At 43.2% G+C, this 17,954-nt stretch overlaps 1 protein-coding gene across 1 annotated transcript in view; it reads right to left on the bottom strand.

Moving 5' to 3' along the window:
* Positions 1–17,954, bottom strand: part of LOC139275123 (protein THEM6-like) — a 69,270-nt gene that overhangs the window by 27,494 nt on the left and 23,822 nt on the right. Inside the window, exons 2-3 of the mRNA XM_070892162.1 lie at positions 14,864–14,942; positions 5,136–5,268 (exon numbers count right to left, since the gene is read on the bottom strand). Coding sequence (XP_070748263.1) covers positions 5,136–5,268; positions 14,864–14,942 — 212 coding nt within the window. The remainder of the gene's footprint in view (positions 1–5,135; positions 5,269–14,863; positions 14,943–17,954) is intronic.

Raw genomic sequence — 17,954 nt, 5'->3', positions numbered from 1 at the left:
TGCAGGGATCCTCCCCGGACGACGATCCCATTCTGAATGAGTGGCAACCCTTTTTGATAGATACGGGAGCCTTCATGTCTTCTGTACAATCAAAGCTTAAACTCCCTGCCTCTACTGAAACACAGGAACTTTCAGGATTCCTGGGACAAATCTCGACATTCCCAGTGTCAGAACCGGTTAAAATGGGTTACCAGGAAGAATCGGTGGAACATCGAGTTGTTATCACAACCAATCTGGACTGTAACTTGATGGCTAGAGACCTCCTTTGCAAATTCCAGTTGCATTTGGAGTATGGAGATAATGGGATTATTGTAAAACAGGAAACCCTTAAGCGGCAGTATTATACCACTAGAACCCCTCAGTGGTGGTCTCTGGACCTGCCGCAGGCACCCTATCACGTGACCCTAGCATACGATCCCAGTGGAAAGAATCAGGACCTGCAGAACTTTTATCAGGATCACGAAGGGGAAGTGAAGGGAATTCTATTAAGGGCTAGAGTGACTGGACTGGAAAGAGAGGCAGATTTTGTGGAAGTGGATAAGAATCTGTGGAAACAGCCCCTAACAATGGCACCGTATATTGCTCGTGAAGTATTAGCCCCTCACCATGCTAAAGATTTTGGAGATATGGTACGCAAGGCCATAGATGAGGCTGATCCTACCAGCCGGGATGTGCAAATCGTAAAACATGGCCGAACAGTCCAATTTCATGGGGACCCCGAGAAGGTCTTAAGGACTCTACAGCATCATACTGGCTCGGACATACCTGACTATGTGGATCCTCATGTGTGGGCAGAGGACCCCTCCCAAGTGGGTTATACTCCCATTGATCCGATTGAGATCCCAGTACAGGGCAATGTGGACTGGCCCTCTATCCGACAGAACCCACTGAAATCACAGGCAATCCTAAACTGACCTTTCGGCACTGTACTGCAATTAATCCGGCCTGTTTTCTTACTGAGCCACCCCAAGATGAGGAAGAACCCAGTCATGATTGCTTATCTTTAATTTAAGAGGCCACATCAGTCAGGGAAGATTTAGTTGATGGAAGATCCAGACTGTATTCTTACTGAGCCACCCCAAGATGAGGAAGAACCCAGTCATGATTGTTTATGTATGTTGACGGAAGTACTTCTATTAATCCAGAAGATACACGAATCTCAGGATACGCCATAGTAAACCAGGAGAATCAGGTCTTGGAATCTGCCGCTTTGAAACCGCCTATTCTGCCCAACAAGCTGAACTATTCGCCCTTACCAGAGCCTGTATCCTGGCTAAAGACCTCAAGGTTAATATCTATACCGACTCTGGGTATGCCTTTGGGGTGGTCCATGATTTCGGACAATTATGGAAAAATAAAGGATTCCTAACCTCACAGGGGAATGATATATCCCATAAACAGCTAGTATCTGATTTGTTGCAAGCCCTCATGTTCCCCAAACGCATTGCCATTGTCAAATGTACTGGCCATACTACCGGAAATTCTCTGGTTGATATAGGGAATCGTTGTCCTGACCAAGAGGCCAAACAGGCCTCTCGTGACCAACAGATGGTAGTGCCCAAAATTATGAGTCAGACTAAAAATCCTGCGAAGGATAAGTTAGCCTCGGAAAAACCAATGCCAACCATCAAAGATGTTATAAAAGCACAGGAGGACGCTCCTGAAAAAGATAAACTGTTGTGGAAATATTATGCATGTACTTATGACAATGTTTCTAAACTCTGGACCACTCCCGCGGAACAGACTTGCATGTCTGACAAGTTGGCTCTATGGGTTATTGAATGTATACATTTTGCTACTCATTGTGGAGCAAGGACCACGAGTGACACACTTTTGGCTACTTGGGGGCACCCTAGACTCCAGGCGCTCACCCAGAACATTAGTAGTCGTTGCCTGATTGGCCAGCAACATAATCCCTGTGATTGGGGTAAAACGCCCCTACCCGAAGGTCCCTTTGAGACATTTCAGTTGGACTACATTGAGTTGCAAAAAGTTCAGTGTTACAAATATGTGTTAGTAATAGTAGATGTGTTTAGCAGATGGATTGAAGCTTACCCTACCCTGGACAATAAGACTCAGACTGTTGTTAAGGTGTTAATGAGGGAAATTGTTCCTAGATATGAGATCTCAGCTAGACTGATGACCACCTATGTTCTTTCTCTGACTCAGGCTCTGCAACTAGTTCACAACCAGGTTCAAGATGCTCACCTCGACCTCCCAGTTTTACCCGAATTGTCCCTCGTGGCACCAGGGAAGTATGGATTCAGAAGGGATTAGAGCCACAATGGGAGGGGCCTTTTTTAGGTGTCACTCACTACCCCCACTGCAGCCAAGGTTGAGGGGAAAAGTGCCTGGGTTCACCTGCACCACTGCAAGCTCATCACCATTTAAACAAATTTTGCTGGTTAGTCTAATTCCTGTTTCTGTTCCAGATCTCCTCTTCCCCATAGCTGAACAAGGCAGTTGAAGGAGGATCAGTTTGAACTTTTACCCGTAAGACAGCCAAATACACTGACGGAGACCTGAAGAAGGGAAACGGGAAAACAGAACTCTTTTTATCAGCTAAATAACTGGACTATTTATAAGATGAGACTGTGTCTGTATGCCACTGTCTGCATAATAGTGTTGATATGACAGTTTTGGCGCACAGGAAGGAAGACAAAGGCGAGAGCTCCATGTAAACACCTTTTTGTATATGTCTTACGTTTATGCGGAAAAAGGGCGCTTCACTAGATGCTGGGTGTGTTCACATATCCCTATACATTCCAAAGGGGGAATTCCTTTGCGCACCGTTCCCCTGACCCTAACTGAGACTATTAGATGGATTCAAAGAAACGATATTGGAACAGGTAGCTAACCGCACTGCTGAGGCTCTGGAGGGCATCACAGCTGAAATGGTAGCAATAAGGACCGTAGCATTACAAAACCGAATGGCCCTCGATTACCTGTTAGCTGAGAAAGGGGGAACGTGTGCCCTGATAGGATCTGAATGTTGCACTTACATTCCTGATAGTTCAGAAAACATAACCCACCTTGCCGATCACATAAGGAGGGAGGTGAAGAAGTTATCCACACCAGCAAAAGAACTTAGCAGGTTTGATTGGTTTCTGGGTGGATCTTGGAGATCCTATCTAATACATGGGGCAATTGTTCTCATCGTAATAATAATTACCTGCTGTTTGATTGTTGGTTGCCTTAACCTCTGCTGTAAAGTAATGACAAGGTTAGCAGACCCTCTTGTGGTCAAGGGTTCCCGGGTTATGATCCAACAAACTAGAGAACTACTCAACAATGCAATACTCATAGAATGATCCTAAATGTTATCATAGAATGATAAAAGGGGGGATGTGGATATCTGAACGGAATATATGGAATTAAGGACAGTAAGGTAAATGGGATATATGAAAATGTATAAGCCATGGAAGAATAGCTGGGAGAATGTCAGATTGCAAATAGTGCAACATCAGCATAGCTAACAGTCTTTCTCAAGGTTTCAAGTCACTAATCCTGCCAATGATATCTAATTGTAACATGAAATACATCTGCAGAATTGCAAGGTCTCAGTTAGTAGTCACACCATTAGATTGAAACATTTAGAGGCAACGCTTGAGCTTTCAAGAAGAACATCTCATATAGATTGACTAATGAGTGGCTGAGTTAGACTGTCAATCCATTTGTATTTTGTTATCTGATTTCAAAACTGTATAACTGTTAACGCTTTACGATGTAACTTCACCTATCCGTAGGGAGTGTGTACGCTCTATCCAGAGAGTATATCTTCTGTCTGATAGGTCTTACTGGCCGGTAATAAAGACTGCTTTGTTCAAAGCACAAGAGGTATTCGACTCAGTAATTTTACTGAACCAGATTGAGGTAAAAGAATCCAGGAATTTACACTCGCAGGGCGCTGTGCGTACAGTTTATTGCTCCCTGCACCTTGGGGAAGTTTGCTATTCTTGAGAACCCTAAAGCCCTCTCAGTCTGTGCCTCCCTGGTCATAGGGAAGCTTATAAAGTCCATCCTGCATACGTAAAGGGCTTCAGTCTCCTGTCGAATGCAGCAATGTGTAGCGTGCTGAGAGATACCGCTAATGTCGCCAGCTGAAGCCTGAAAGGTGCCCGATGCATAGAAAAAAAGTGCGGCAGTAACCTTGACCTCAACGGGCAGTGCAGTCCTGATGGTGCTGTTAGGCTGCAGATCTCCCTTAATGAGAAGGCCATTTCTCACTGATGACCTTCTTCCTAAGGCATGTGTTAGCGGACAAGTCCAGGAATGACCGCATATTCCTGTAAGTGCGTTGGGTGTAAGGTCTCCTCCTCCTCAGCAGTCTGCCATCTCTTTGATTGGGCACATAATGCTCTTCAATGAACCTTCTCCCATCTCTAGTCTGTAGCATGTGAGTAGTCATCAATACTGGCTGAGAAATTACAGGCCCCATTACTATTACTAAATGCCCTATTTATATGTATTTAGAATTATTAAATTGTCCTCTAAAAGCTAAATAAAAAATGAAAATTCACTACAATATGATTAGATGGTTGTCAAGAGATTTTAAAACCACCTTAAAAGCACTCACAAATTACTTCAAAGCTCCCATGAATTTGAAGCAGCCTTTTATGAAAAGTCCTCCGAATTACAAAATGGCGTCCATACAGCTGGGTTAAGGTCAGGTGTTAGTGCAGCTATTTTTGAGTGTTTTTTTGGGCGAGCGACCATTTGGGCTGTATATGGGCGAAATGTCGAAAGTAACGCTCGGTGATATTCTGGGCAGTATTTGGGCATTAGTTTCCATTATAAACAGTCTTCTGGGCGATGCACGACTGATGACATCATAATTTTAATAAAAAGTATGGCCGAGTGGTTCAGCTAATTCTCGCGTTAACTTTATGCCGAAACTTACGCTGGCGATAAATGGGTGATAATTGGGCGTTAGTTTCCATTTTTAATCAAAAATGGGCGTTAGACTAAATCTTAGCGGTTAAATGGCAGTAACTGGGCGGTAGCGGGGCGAACCCGATGGAAAGTCTAGCCCCATGTGTTGTACACTATGAAAATTCAAAATATAATAATGCAACCTAAACATCTTGACTCCGTATTCTTTGTTGTATAATGTTAAAGAGGAAGTAATAACTTACTCTAGACTGAATCTTGAATTGTTCAAACAAATGAAGAGATCGCCTGTATCGTATGGTTGCTGCACCGAGCACCATATTAGCTTTTAACTTTCTTGTTGCTTGGAATAGACCATTGCGGATGTAGAGGGAGAACCTGGAAAATACACAAAATATCATTTACGTAGCATCTTGAAATAATTCCTGCATTATTCATATATGCACAAAGTTCTGGAGTAGATTTTATCCCCACTAATGGGAAACACTAGGATTCAAATCAGATTTATTTCAAAGGAACAGTTCTGAAATAATCCCGACATCTTGGTTAATTAAGTAAAACCTGGACTACATCAGAGAAAAAGAGGCAATGGGGATATTTTGGTGGGCAATTAATCAACTATCATAAGACTAAAGAGTTAATTTGTCAAAGTAGCTACGTTTTATCTTGGGAGACCGTAATTCAAGGTGGGAAAAGGACTCCAAATCTGAGTGAGTTTGATTACTGGTAGTCTAAACATGACAACTGACAATCAATACTGTCCCCAGGTCATCAAAATACAAAAAATAAATTGTGCCAGACATGCACACCACAAATCACAGATGAGCTGTCAAATCATGTGATTGAATCAATTTGATTTTATCAGGAGTAAATTGGACATCACAGGCAAGACATTACTCTCTGACTTTGCTGTTTTTCTAGTAGGAATGAAGCAAAAAAAATGAAGCAGTCAGTGGTCTGAAAGACTGTACCTATCCTGTAACATGTGATCAGACTGCCCGGGTCTATTCCATGCACATTTTTACTTCTGCCCTCGACCCAAGCTCTTTTTGTGGACAACTTTCCTCTCCTACTCTTGCCCCCTCTTGTCCAATTAGCTTTTTCCTTGCCCACCACGATCAGCCGCCTTCCATATCTCAAATCAAACTACCAGATGTCTCAAATCACTCACTGCTACTCCTCCACTGCATTTCTCTCTACCCAACCCGCAGGATTGTGTTTCTCCTGATTTTGACCCACAATTTCCCTCTTCTCTATTCTAAGCATCCATTGCTCATCCAACATAGTTCCTGCCATTTACTCTCCCAAAGTAAGAACTCAGTCTTATTCCCTTATATTGGCACAGGCATGTCCATTCTCAACTCCAGGAACAAACTCCTCAATGTTCATCTTTCCTCTGGCTCTTCCCTCCACTCTGACCATCTCCACAAGTCTCCTATTATCTGTCCATTCTGCATTACCCATTAAAATGTCAGCTCCTTTACAAATAAGGTTCACATTATCCAAGACCTCATCCTCAATGAGTCTACTGGCATCCTTGGCTTTACTGAAACCTGACTCACAGATGGAGATCCGCTTCTCCCTTAATGAAGCTGTTGCTATACAGTCGGTCACATCCCCATCTCTAGCCATCATAACAGTGGCAAAGCTAGGTCCAATCTCAATCCATCCCGTTACTTCTCTGGCATATTCTTCCTATAAAAAAGTAGCTAGAGTAAATGTTGGTCCCTTAGAGGATGAGACTGGGGAATTAATAATGGGAAACAGGGAAATAGCAGCGACTTTGAACAAATATTTTGTATCAGTCTTCATGGTAGAAGACACTAAAATCATCCCAATAATAGATAATCTAGGGACTATAGGGAGGGGGAACTTAAAACAATCATTATCACTAGAGAAAAAGTACTAGGCAAACTAATGCATTTGACCAAAATTCCCTGGATTCTTGGGAGGTCCCAGCAGATTGGAAAACTGCAAATGTAATGCCCCTATTTAAAAAAGGAGGCAGACAAAAAGCAGGAAACTATAGACCAGTTAGTCTAACATCTGTGGTTGGGAAAATGTTGGAGTCCATTATTAAAGAAGCAGTAGCAGGACATTTGGAAAAGCAAAATTCGGTCAGGCAGAGTCAGAATGGATTTATGAAGGGGAAGTCATGTTTGAGAAATTTGCTGGAATTCTTTGAGGATGTAACAAGCAGAGTGGATAAAGGGAAGCCAGTGGATGTGGTGTATTTGGACTTCCAGAAGGCATTTGACAAGGTGCCACATAAAAGGTTTGGAGAAGGTTCACAAGGTTGATTCCAGAGATGAGGAAGTTGTCTTATAAGGAAAGGTTGAGTAGGTTGGGCCTCTACTCATTGGAATTCAGAAGAATGAGAGGTGATCTTATCAAAACGTATAAGATTATGAGGGGGCTTGACAAGGTGGATGCAGAGAAGATGTTTCCACTGATAGGGGAGACTAGAACTAGAGGGCAAAATCTTAAGGGGCTGCCCATTTAAAACTGAGATGAGGAGAAATTTCTTCTCTCAGAGGGTTGTGGATCTGTGGAACTCACTGCCTCAGAGAGCTGTGGACGCTGGGACATTGAATAAATTTAAGATAGAAATAGATAGTTTCTTAAACGATAAGGGAATAAGTGGTTATGTGGAGTGGGCAGGGAGGTGGACCCGAGTCCATGATCGGATCAGCCATGATCATATTGAATGGTGGAGGGACCATATGGCCTACTCCTGCTCCTATTTCTTATGTTCTTATAAAGGTGGACAAGTCCCCTGGACCTAATGACCTGCATCCTAGGATCTTAAAAGAAGTGGCTGCATTGGTTGTAATCTACCAAAATTCCCTGGATAGTGGAGAGGTCCCAGTGGATTGGAAAACCACAAATGTAACGCCCCTATTTAAGAAAGGAGGGAGAGAGAAAGCAGGAAACTATAGACCAGTTAGCCTAACATCTGTCATTGGGAAACTGCTGGAGTCCTTTATTAAGGAAGTAGTAGCAAGACATTTAGAAAATCATAATACAGTCAAGCATTATTTTATGAAAGGGAAATCATGTTTGACAAATTTGCTAGAGTTCTTTGAGGATGTAACGAGCAGGGTGGATAAAGGGGAACCAGTAGATGTAGTGTATTTGGATTTCCAGAAGGCATTCGATAAGATGTCACAAAACAGGTTACTGCACAAGATAAAAGCTCAAGGGATTGGGGGCATTAGCATGGATAGAGGATTAGCTAACTAACAGAAAACATCGAGTCGGGATAAATGGGTAATTTTCATGGTTGGCAAACTGTAACTAGTGAGGGTCGTAAATCTTTGAAATTCTCTACTCTAGAGAGCTGTGGAGGCTGGGTCACTGAATATATTTAAGGTGGAAATCGACAGATTTTTGAACGATAAGGGAATCAAAGGTTGTGGGGAGCGGGCAGGGAAGTGGAGTTGAGGACAAGATCAGATCAGCCATGATCTTACTGAATGGTGGAGGAGGCTTGAGGGGCCAGGTGGCCTACTCCTGCTTCTATTTCTTCTGTTTTTTGAGCAATTCATCCTCTACCACACCTCCTACTTCCTCATCAAAATTCTTCTCACCTACAGCCCTCCAAAGTCCTCTGGTAGTTTCCTCCTCTCTTTCCCCCCTACCCCCACTTCAAGTGAATCTTCATCCTTCATGATTTAAACTTGCACACTAATTCCCCTCACTCTCTCTCCTCCGATTTTTCTACAGTCCTGTCCTCTCTCAACCTTACAATTCACGTGAATTCCCCCACCAACCAAGCCCTTTACCATCTCGAGATGCCTTGCCACCTCAGATTTCTATCGATGACACAGCTATCTCGGATCACTTCCTTATTTTCTTTAAAATCCACACTCCTTTGCCTGTTCAATAACACACTTGAATAGTGAACCAGACCATTTATGAACACTGTCCAACTATTCCTCTTACTTCAAAGTTGCTAATTTGAACCACTGGACAATTTGAATTTTGAGATAAAAGTTACTTTGAATTAACAGGAGTAAACTGCGTGCAAGCACGAGGGGCCCGAAATTCAGTACTGCTGGAAATTCAGTACTTTTTTGTGGCCATTAGCGCCAAAATCTTTTCGTGGCTGGGCCACCCCATATTCAGCTCCAAAAGTGAACAATTGGATTTCAGCACTAATGAACCCTTCCAAAGTGGATTTTTCAGCGGTGTGCCTGTCTTAATTTGAGCGTTATCATCACTGAGAAATTCAGCATGCAGGTAAGGATTTCTAATGAACCATTTTTAAAGGCCAGGGTTTGCAGCAAGGCCCTGAGGGAGGAAGGAGATTGGAAGGATGGCTGGTGTAAGAGGTGCAAGGAGAGCCAACAGGTTCACTGATATGGAGCTGGAGACACTGATGGATGGTGTGGAGGACAGAAGAAGAATACTGTTTCATAGAAACATAGAAAATAGGTGCAGGAGTAAGCCATTCGGCCCTTCGAGCCTGCACCGCCATTCAATGAGTTCATGGCTGAACATGCAACTTCAGTACCCGATTCCTGCTTTCTCGCCATACCCCTTGATCCCCCTAGTAGTAAGGACTATATCTAACTCCTTTTTGAATATATTTAGTGAATTGGCTCAACAACTTTCCTGACATGGGGAGACCTGGCAGACAAGGCAGTACATAATGCATGGAGGGAGATTACAGGGGAGGTGTCAGGCACCTACATATATGTGAGGACGCACCCTCCCAGGAGGGTGCTGGCCAATCTGCACCCGGCCCTTCCAGGGGCGATGGGTCGACGCCTCTTAGCTCTGGGGCGACGGGGATCCTCTTCCTCCTCAGGTGGTACTGCTGGCTCAATCTCCAGTGGCTGTCCCCTCATGATGGCCAGGTTGTGCAGTATGCAGCAGACCATGACCATTATGGAGACCTGTTGTGGAGAGTTACTACAAGATGCCACCAGAGCGGTCCAGGCACCGGAATCTCTGCTTAAAGATGCCTATGCACTGCTCAATGATGCCCCTGGCGCTGTCCTGGGATTCCGCAGAGGAGTGCTCAGCCAAATGGACAGGGGATATCCCTTGTCCCCAAGCAGCCAACTGCAATCCTGATTCGGGCCAATGAAGATGGTGGGCACAGTGGTCTGGTGCAGAATGAACGAATCATGGCTGCTGCCTCCCTTGCCCGCTGCCTGTCTGCACGGTGCTGACAGCGACGCCTTCTCCTGTGAGCTGCCCTGCTTCTGACCAGGTGTCACCCTCCCAACACTCCTCCCATCCTCAGGGTGAACGCTGCCAAGAGGTCTCTGCAGCCCACAGGACTCGACTATAGAGTCGGGCCTGAAAGTTGTATAAAAGTACAGGGGTATGTGCAAACCTCTGAGCAGCACTCAGCTGGTTTAATGGAGTTAAAACAATTAATAAAATTATAAGAGATATATACTGCGCATGTTGGAAAATGAAATTAAAATAATAATGAATAAAACGATCAAAAGATAAATACTGCGCATGCTGGAAAATGAAATAAAAACAAATAATTATTAATAAAACTATATCAAAAGATAAATACTGCAGATGCATGCTGGAAAATTAAATAAAAACACTAAGTAATAAAACTATTTACCTACCAAAGGGCCCCAGCGGTGTCGCGTTCGAGCACCGCATCGAAAACCTCGCCGGAACACTGCCAGGATAAGTCCAACCTTTACCTCGGTGAATTTTGCTGTCCTGGTGGCTTTCCAGCGGCCCTCACGCTGCTTCCCTCTCTGCTGGAAACCTTCCTTTACAACGGCTTCACTGCGCTATTTCTGGTGGAAGTGAACACCGCTCAAATCTTCCCTGAGCTAAATATGGCTCAGGGAGGGAAAAGTACCCGACCGCGGCAGCTGATCGATTTTTTTTGAACGACCGCCCAAACTCCTGTCCCTTTGGGGACGGTGAATTTCGGGCCCAAGGAATCTATAAAAACTGCCTGCTCTGGTTATTGTAAAAATCAATGGAAGGATTTAATTCCAGGGTTGGGAACCTCTGGAGCCAATACATTGAGGCTTAGGACAGTTCACACTCTGCATACTTGGAACTTTGGTCTAATATGTGCCCTACTCAAAAGATCTTGCTCCTCCCTCCCCATTTCTCTGAAGGGAACCATGTCCCCAATTATCTGTAGGTAGGTGGGGACATTCTACAGCAGGCTCCTGAACCTCCACGGTTGTGGGGTTCTAGTCTGCCCAAGTGATTTTGTGAAATTACTGAGTCTTGTTCAAGGAATTACACTGGTCATGCAATGTGCTCTGATGTTCCCTGAATGTAGCCAGACTCTTATTTTCCTCAAATCCTCCTCCATAGAGGATCTCTGATGAAGGAGGTCCCACTGAAAATAGCATAGCTGAAAAGGTGGGTCACCCATTTCTATCAGTGGGGAGGGGTACATGGCTGGATTTGTTTCAAGGATTTGTTTTTAGGTAATGGTTTGGGAGGCCTCCAATTTATCTATGGTAGATATTTATACTTGTTTTTACTGTCCCCGATGGGAGTTACTGTTTGCTTCAGTGATATTGTTCCAGTTGAAGCTGGGACCATTAAACTAAGGAGTCTAAGTCTGGGGGCAGTCCCATTTTGTTAGATCAATAGTTACCTCCTTGGAGGTATCAGGCATAATCCACCCTGACTTGCACATAATCTGCTGTTCATCAGCAATGACAAATGTCTTGCCACTGATTGATACCATCATTCAATTGGTACTGCTTAATGCCAATTAACCCGCAACACCAAGAGGTGTAAAGGGATCTGAGCACCAGTTAATGCAAGTGCCTCCGACCGATTGCCATCAAGTTAAATTGCTGAGACCTTGGGCAGAAGCACAAAATGGGCGATAGTGAATCGACAGCTCATTTTAGACTTTGCCCTTGTATATTTCTAAAGGCTCAACATCCAGAGCAGACGGGTATAAACATCTTAATTTCCTGAGAAACCTGAAAATAAAGCCCACACAACTCGTGTACTTACTTATTCAGCACAACACTACTGAACTTCCACTGCTATTTCCTGCGTAAAGTTCACAGATCACATTTATATATATTTTTTTTTCTTTTACGACTTTCCTTTCCTTCTATATCCTCATTTAAATGTTTTTTTTTCCATTTCCTGGTCGAGTGTGGGAAAGTAACCTGATCCTTGGCCTCCATCACAAAACGGACATATCAGCTGACTTTCCATTTCTCCCTGTGGGGAAGTAGCTAGTTTGCATCTGCTGTATGTCGCAACTAAGACTGGGAGTTCATCATGTAGGAAATTGCAGGCATGAACTGGCTTCCTTCCAATACAATGCAGCACAGCACATTTAAGCACCAACACAGCACATTTCCTGACTTGGCTTTAAAACATCTGGTGGTTTAACTTGTACAAGTCAAAGTAACCCAAAAATGAAAGAAATTAGACACATTCTTCACTATAAGCCAGATATCTCATTACAGATACAGGTGCACAGTGCAGTAAACAAAAAGGGGGAAAAAAAAAATCTGAAAAACCTTATGGACACCTCCTCCAGTCGTTTCCCTGCAATAACCAAGCAAAATAAATTCAGGCAAGCATGACATTTAGCCAGCACATGACAGTTTCCTAGAATTTCAAGTAGAGATTTCACCAATTGAAACGTGACATTTAATTGCAATATGCATCATCACTAATAATAATTAAATGTAGAAAAATAAAACCTGGTTGACTTCCAGGCTGCTGAGTCAACCATTTTATATTTAGGTTTCCAAGGAAACCAAGTAGCCAATATCTTTCTTGAATTTAACCTCTGCAGTTCCCTACAGCTCAGTAAAGCAGGCAAGATATGATTGAAGTAATTTTGTGCCGACATATCAGGTAAACTCATGACTTAATCAACCATGCTACTGTGGGTGGCAGAACTCAAAAAAGTGAAGCAATTAAAAGACCAATTACAAAATCATTCTTGCCACACACAAAATACTGTAAAAAATGGTTAGTTATCTGTTAGAGTGGAAGACCAACAATTAAAGAAAAGTGAAAAGCATCTTTCATTTAAAATAGGTTTAATCTGGGTATTAAGGCTTGCACATATAACAGCACGTTCAATCAGGACATACTCTAACAGCCATCTTTGAAGACTAGTCGGCATTTTGCAGAATTTAAAATGATAGGCAATTGTTACTATAAGAGAACCAAGATAAAGTGTACTAAAATTATAATCAGCAGGGTTTTTTGTGCAAAGAAATATTAAGCTTCTATTATTAATCATACTTTTTTTTAAAGCAAATTTTCCACTCAAGATGAAGGATGTTACTGCTGAGGAATGGTAGACTTCTCATTTCAAGCAGCCAGAGTTAGCACCTAGCAACCCTAGGTCATATATATCATGGTTAGATTTAGATAGTGCAAAATTATGAGCAGTTTTGTGCTTATGTCCAAATTAATTTCATATATGACCCTTACGGCCAGAAATCAGAGATAAATGGTACTTCCGTTAATTGAATTCATTTCAATAATTAAACTAGGTTTCTTCTTCGTGTTTTCCAGGATATTTTTTTCAGAATTAGAAATTAATCATAGGTCAGAACGGATTGTCACTTACATAAGTTGAACCCAATATCAACCTGACTGAGATTTTGTCTCAGGATGGCTCAATTTTCCCCAGTGATTTGCGCTGTTTTTTTTTGAGCAGGCCGCTTTTTTTGGACTAAGTTCAAAAAAAAGTTTCCCCGATCAATTCGCACCAGCGTAACTTAGTTAGGTACGATTTTTTTTTAGGTAAATTTTTTTTCAGCCAAAGGCTTGCCACCTGCGCCAATTCTGGCCATTTAGGGAAGTTTGGCCAGCTGAGTTACTTCAGTTCTTCTTAGGCCTCTGCAGGTAAGGAAATCAGCGCTGGTAAGTGCAGCAGATGCCCGGACAGCAGCAGCTGAAGAGGTAAGAGAGAGGGGGAGAGAGAGGGTGGGGGGAAGCCTTTCAGGTATAGTTAGGTGCGGGGACTGGGAGGGAGGAGGCCATTTGGTCTGCGATAGGTGCGGGGGAGCGGACCGGGAGGTTCTTTGGTCAGTGCTGGGGGCGGGGGAGCAGACCGGGAGGCGCTTCGGTCAGGGCTAGGGGCGGGGGAGCGGACCGGTAAGCCACTCGGGGCTAGGGGCGGGCAGGGGAAGCAGACCGGTGAGACTCTCTGGGCTAGGCCCATCGGCCAGGGCTAGGGGCGGCAGAACAGACTGGCAGGTCACTTGGTTGGGGGAAAGGGGGAGCGGACCGGCAAAGCTCTCGGGGCGGGGGAGCGGACTGGGAGGCCCTTCGGCCTGGGATCAGAACTGGCATCGTGGGGGGGGGGGGGGGGGGGGGGATGCGTGCAGGGAAGACTTTGACATTTGGAGGTAAGTTGCTGCAATGTATTTTAACGTGGTTTTAAGTTGCTACAATGTATTTTAACGTGCTTGTGCAGGTTGCGAGCTGGCTGCGTATATTTCACTTTGCAGCCTCAGCCAGCATTGTGTCCCTGGTTACTGTGGCAACCTGATTTTTTTGGCGCAGATCAAGGCTCTACCCCCAAAACTAAAAGACAGGTTAGGCTGCGCCAAAATGAAGAAATCAAACGGGAAAACTTAGAACTTTTTTTTGGCGTAGTTAGCCTAAAATAAAAACAGACATAACTCTTAAGTACGCCAGAAAAAAGCTTTGGGGAAAATTGAGCCCATAGTTACCAGTTTGGTCTATTTAGATCTTGCTGACTGGCAGCAAAAGGGTAATATATTAACCTCTGATGGCAAAATGTTTTCTACGCAGATATCCGTCATGCCAATAAAATATTGTCCCTGAAAGTGAATTCTGTATCTAATTCCCAACTTTGATGTGCATTCATTCAATGATCAAAGGGTTTTCTGGATGATTCTTCCTCACCCACTGACAGTTGCTGAGATTCATATCTTTTGGAATTAGTGATCTTTTAAATGTTAATTTCTGACACAATCCCATGTAATTTAGCATAAACAATAAATACCTGGCAAAGTCACACTCCCGCAAGTATCGAGAATTATTCATGTGGCCCAAGAAGTCGATGTCTTGCAAGAGCACAATGCCTAGAATACAGGTAGTAAAATAAACATGACGCTGTTAGAAAAAGATCTGTGTCAGCCCAAATAAATTACTAAAATATCCATAAAAATGTCTACAGGCAATGAAAATTACAGCTCTAGTGAGTTTTCAAAATGTATGTTAAAAGCACTGAGTGGTCTCAAAATGCGAATGGTATTACACCTGTAGGTAGCGCTGTGAGCAGTATATTACAGGATCCATTAACTTCAGTGGGACAGCCCCAAACGTTAAGTGACAGGTTCCTGTGGTCTCCCTCTACTATCAAGATATTCAACATTGGCATGTATTTTGAGAATCGTAAATGACCTTCCTATTTATAAGTTGATTATAACTTCCTTATTTTGTATAAAGCCAGCTAAAATCGAAAACACAAATTGTCCCCATAGGCAATTTATTAAGATGAAAGCGAGAAGCCATATAGGGAAGAGACATCAACTGCAGTATGGACGTGAAATTGTCCCGGCCGGCGCCAGTGGTTGGAAAGTTCAAAGTTATTCAAAGTTGTAATGTATTTTAGAATTTAAGATACCATTCCTTACCTTGATTTTATATAAAAGAGGAAGAAAACTAAAATATAAAATGTCCCCATAGACAATTTATCTGGACAACAGTAGAAAAGCAGTAGCAGGAAGTGCTGTTTACAGCAGCAGTGGCACTAAATGGCTTGAAATTTTCCTTAAAAAACATGTTTTCCTTGGAGCTCCAGCAATGTAAATGGCTCAACTGACAATTGTCACTTCGAAAAAGAAATCCTGATCTTTCTCAACCGATAGAACTAAGAACAGGAGTAGGCCATACGGCCCCTCGAGCCTGCACCGCCATTTAATACGATCATAGCTGATCCGATCATGGACTCAGGTCCACTTCCCTGCCCGCTCCCAATAACCACTTATCGTTTAAGAAACTGTCTATTTCTGTCTTAAATTTATTCAATGTCCCAGCTTCCACAGCTCTCTGAGGCAGCAAATTCCACAGATTTACAACCCTCAGAGGAAATTTCTCCTCATCTCCATTTTAAATGGGCGGCCCCTTATTCTAAGATCATGCCCTCTAGTTCTAGTCTCCCCTAGCAGTGGAAACATCCTCTCTGCATCCACCTTGTCAAGCGCACTCATAATCTTATAAATTTCGACAAGATCACCTCTCATTCTTCTGAATTCCAATGAGTAGAGGTCCAACCTACTCAACCTTTCCTCATTAGTCAGCCCCCTCATCGCCAGAATCAACCTAGTGAACCTTCTTTGAACTGCCTCCAAAGCAAGTATATCCTTTCTTAAATATGGAAACCAAAACTGCACGCAGTATTCCAGGTGTGGCCTCACCAATACCCTGTACAACTGTAGCAAGACTTCCCTGCTTTTATACTTCATCCACTTTGCAATAAAGGCCAAGATTCCATTGGTCTTCCTGATCATTTGCTGTACCTGCATACTAACCTTTTGTGTTTCATGCACAAGTACCCCCAGGTCCCACTGTACTGCAGTACTTTGCAATCTTTCTCCATTTAAATAATAATTTGCTCTTTGATTTTTTTCTGCCAAAGTGCATGATCTCACACTTTCCAACAGCCAAATTTTTGCCCACTCACTTAGCCTGTCTATATCCTTTTGCTGATTTTTTGTGTCCTCCTCACACATTGCTTTTCCTCCCATAGAGCTCTGAATCCCAACATGTCTCAGAGTGCTCGTGGTCGTAGCAGCAGACACGAATCTCAGCAACTCAGTAGGGGGAGGCAGAATAATCCAGGAAAGCCCTTTTATCATTGAACAAATGCACATCAATAGCTGCAGACTGGTGATCTGTCAACAAAGTGGTTGGTGCCGTGCAAAAGAACTTGTGACCAAGTCCAAATCATTTATATGTACGGAGGACAAAAAGAGGACCCAGCACTGACCCTGGGTTACACTACTTCCAACCATTCTCCAACCTGAGTGACACCCATTTACCTTAATGCTTTGTTTCCTCTTGGTCAACCAACCTTCTATCTATGCTACAACATTTCCTCATTTACATTGTGCATGATTTTTGTTAAAAACAAGTCTCTTATGAGACATCTTATTGAATGCCTAAAAATCCATATATACATGATATTCCTTTTATCCCACCTGGCACTTTAAGTAGGGGGATGGGCATCAGGATATAGCATCAGAAAGGAGAAACAAGGTGCACAAAGGGTTGGGAGAGACCGATAGCGCTAGAGCAAGAAATAGTACGGTATTAGGCGGGGTCAGACAAAGAACACAAGGTCTCAGATAGGTTTACAGTGCATGTGTGAAAACGGAAAAAGTGTGGTAAATAAGGTTGGTGAGCTGCAGGTGCAAATAGCCACATGGGAACATAATGTCATGGTGATAATGGAGAACTGACTCAAAAGGGCAGGATTGTGTACTAAATATTCCTGGATATAAGGTGTTCAGGAAAGATAGGGAAGGAAAGAAAGGAGGTGGATGGCAATATTGATTAAGGAAAATATTAAAGTGCTGGAGTGAGAGGATGGCCTGGAAGGGTCGAGGCAAGATAGAATAGAGATGCCATTACACTACTAAGTGTATTCCATAGGCCACCAAGTAGTGGGAAGGATATAGAGGAGCGAATTTGCAGGGAAATTAGAGAGGTGCAAGAACCAGTGGATGTGGTGTATTTGGACTTCCAGAAGGCATTTGAGGAGGTGCCACATAAAAGGTTACTGCACAAGATAAAAGTTCACGGGGTTGGGGTAATATATTAGCATAGATAGAAGATTGACTAACTAACAGTGAACAGAGAGTCAGGATAAATGGTTCATTCTCGGGTTGGCAATCAGTAACCAGTGGGGTGCTGCAGGGATCAGTACTGGGACCCCAACTATTTACAATCTATATTAACGACTTGAAAGAAGGGACCGAGTGTAATGTAGCCAAGTTTGCTGATGATACAAAGATGGGAGGAAAAGCAATGTGTGAGGAGGACACAAAAAATCAGCAAAAGGACAGACAAGCTAAGTGAGTGGGCAAAAA

The sequence above is a fragment of the Pristiophorus japonicus genome, chromosome 10 (assembly GCF_044704955.1).
Source record: "Pristiophorus japonicus isolate sPriJap1 chromosome 10, sPriJap1.hap1, whole genome shotgun sequence".
NCBI classification, from domain to species: domain Eukaryota; kingdom Metazoa; phylum Chordata; class Chondrichthyes; family Pristiophoridae; genus Pristiophorus; species Pristiophorus japonicus.
This window is presented reverse-complemented; position numbering and strand designations above follow the sequence as displayed.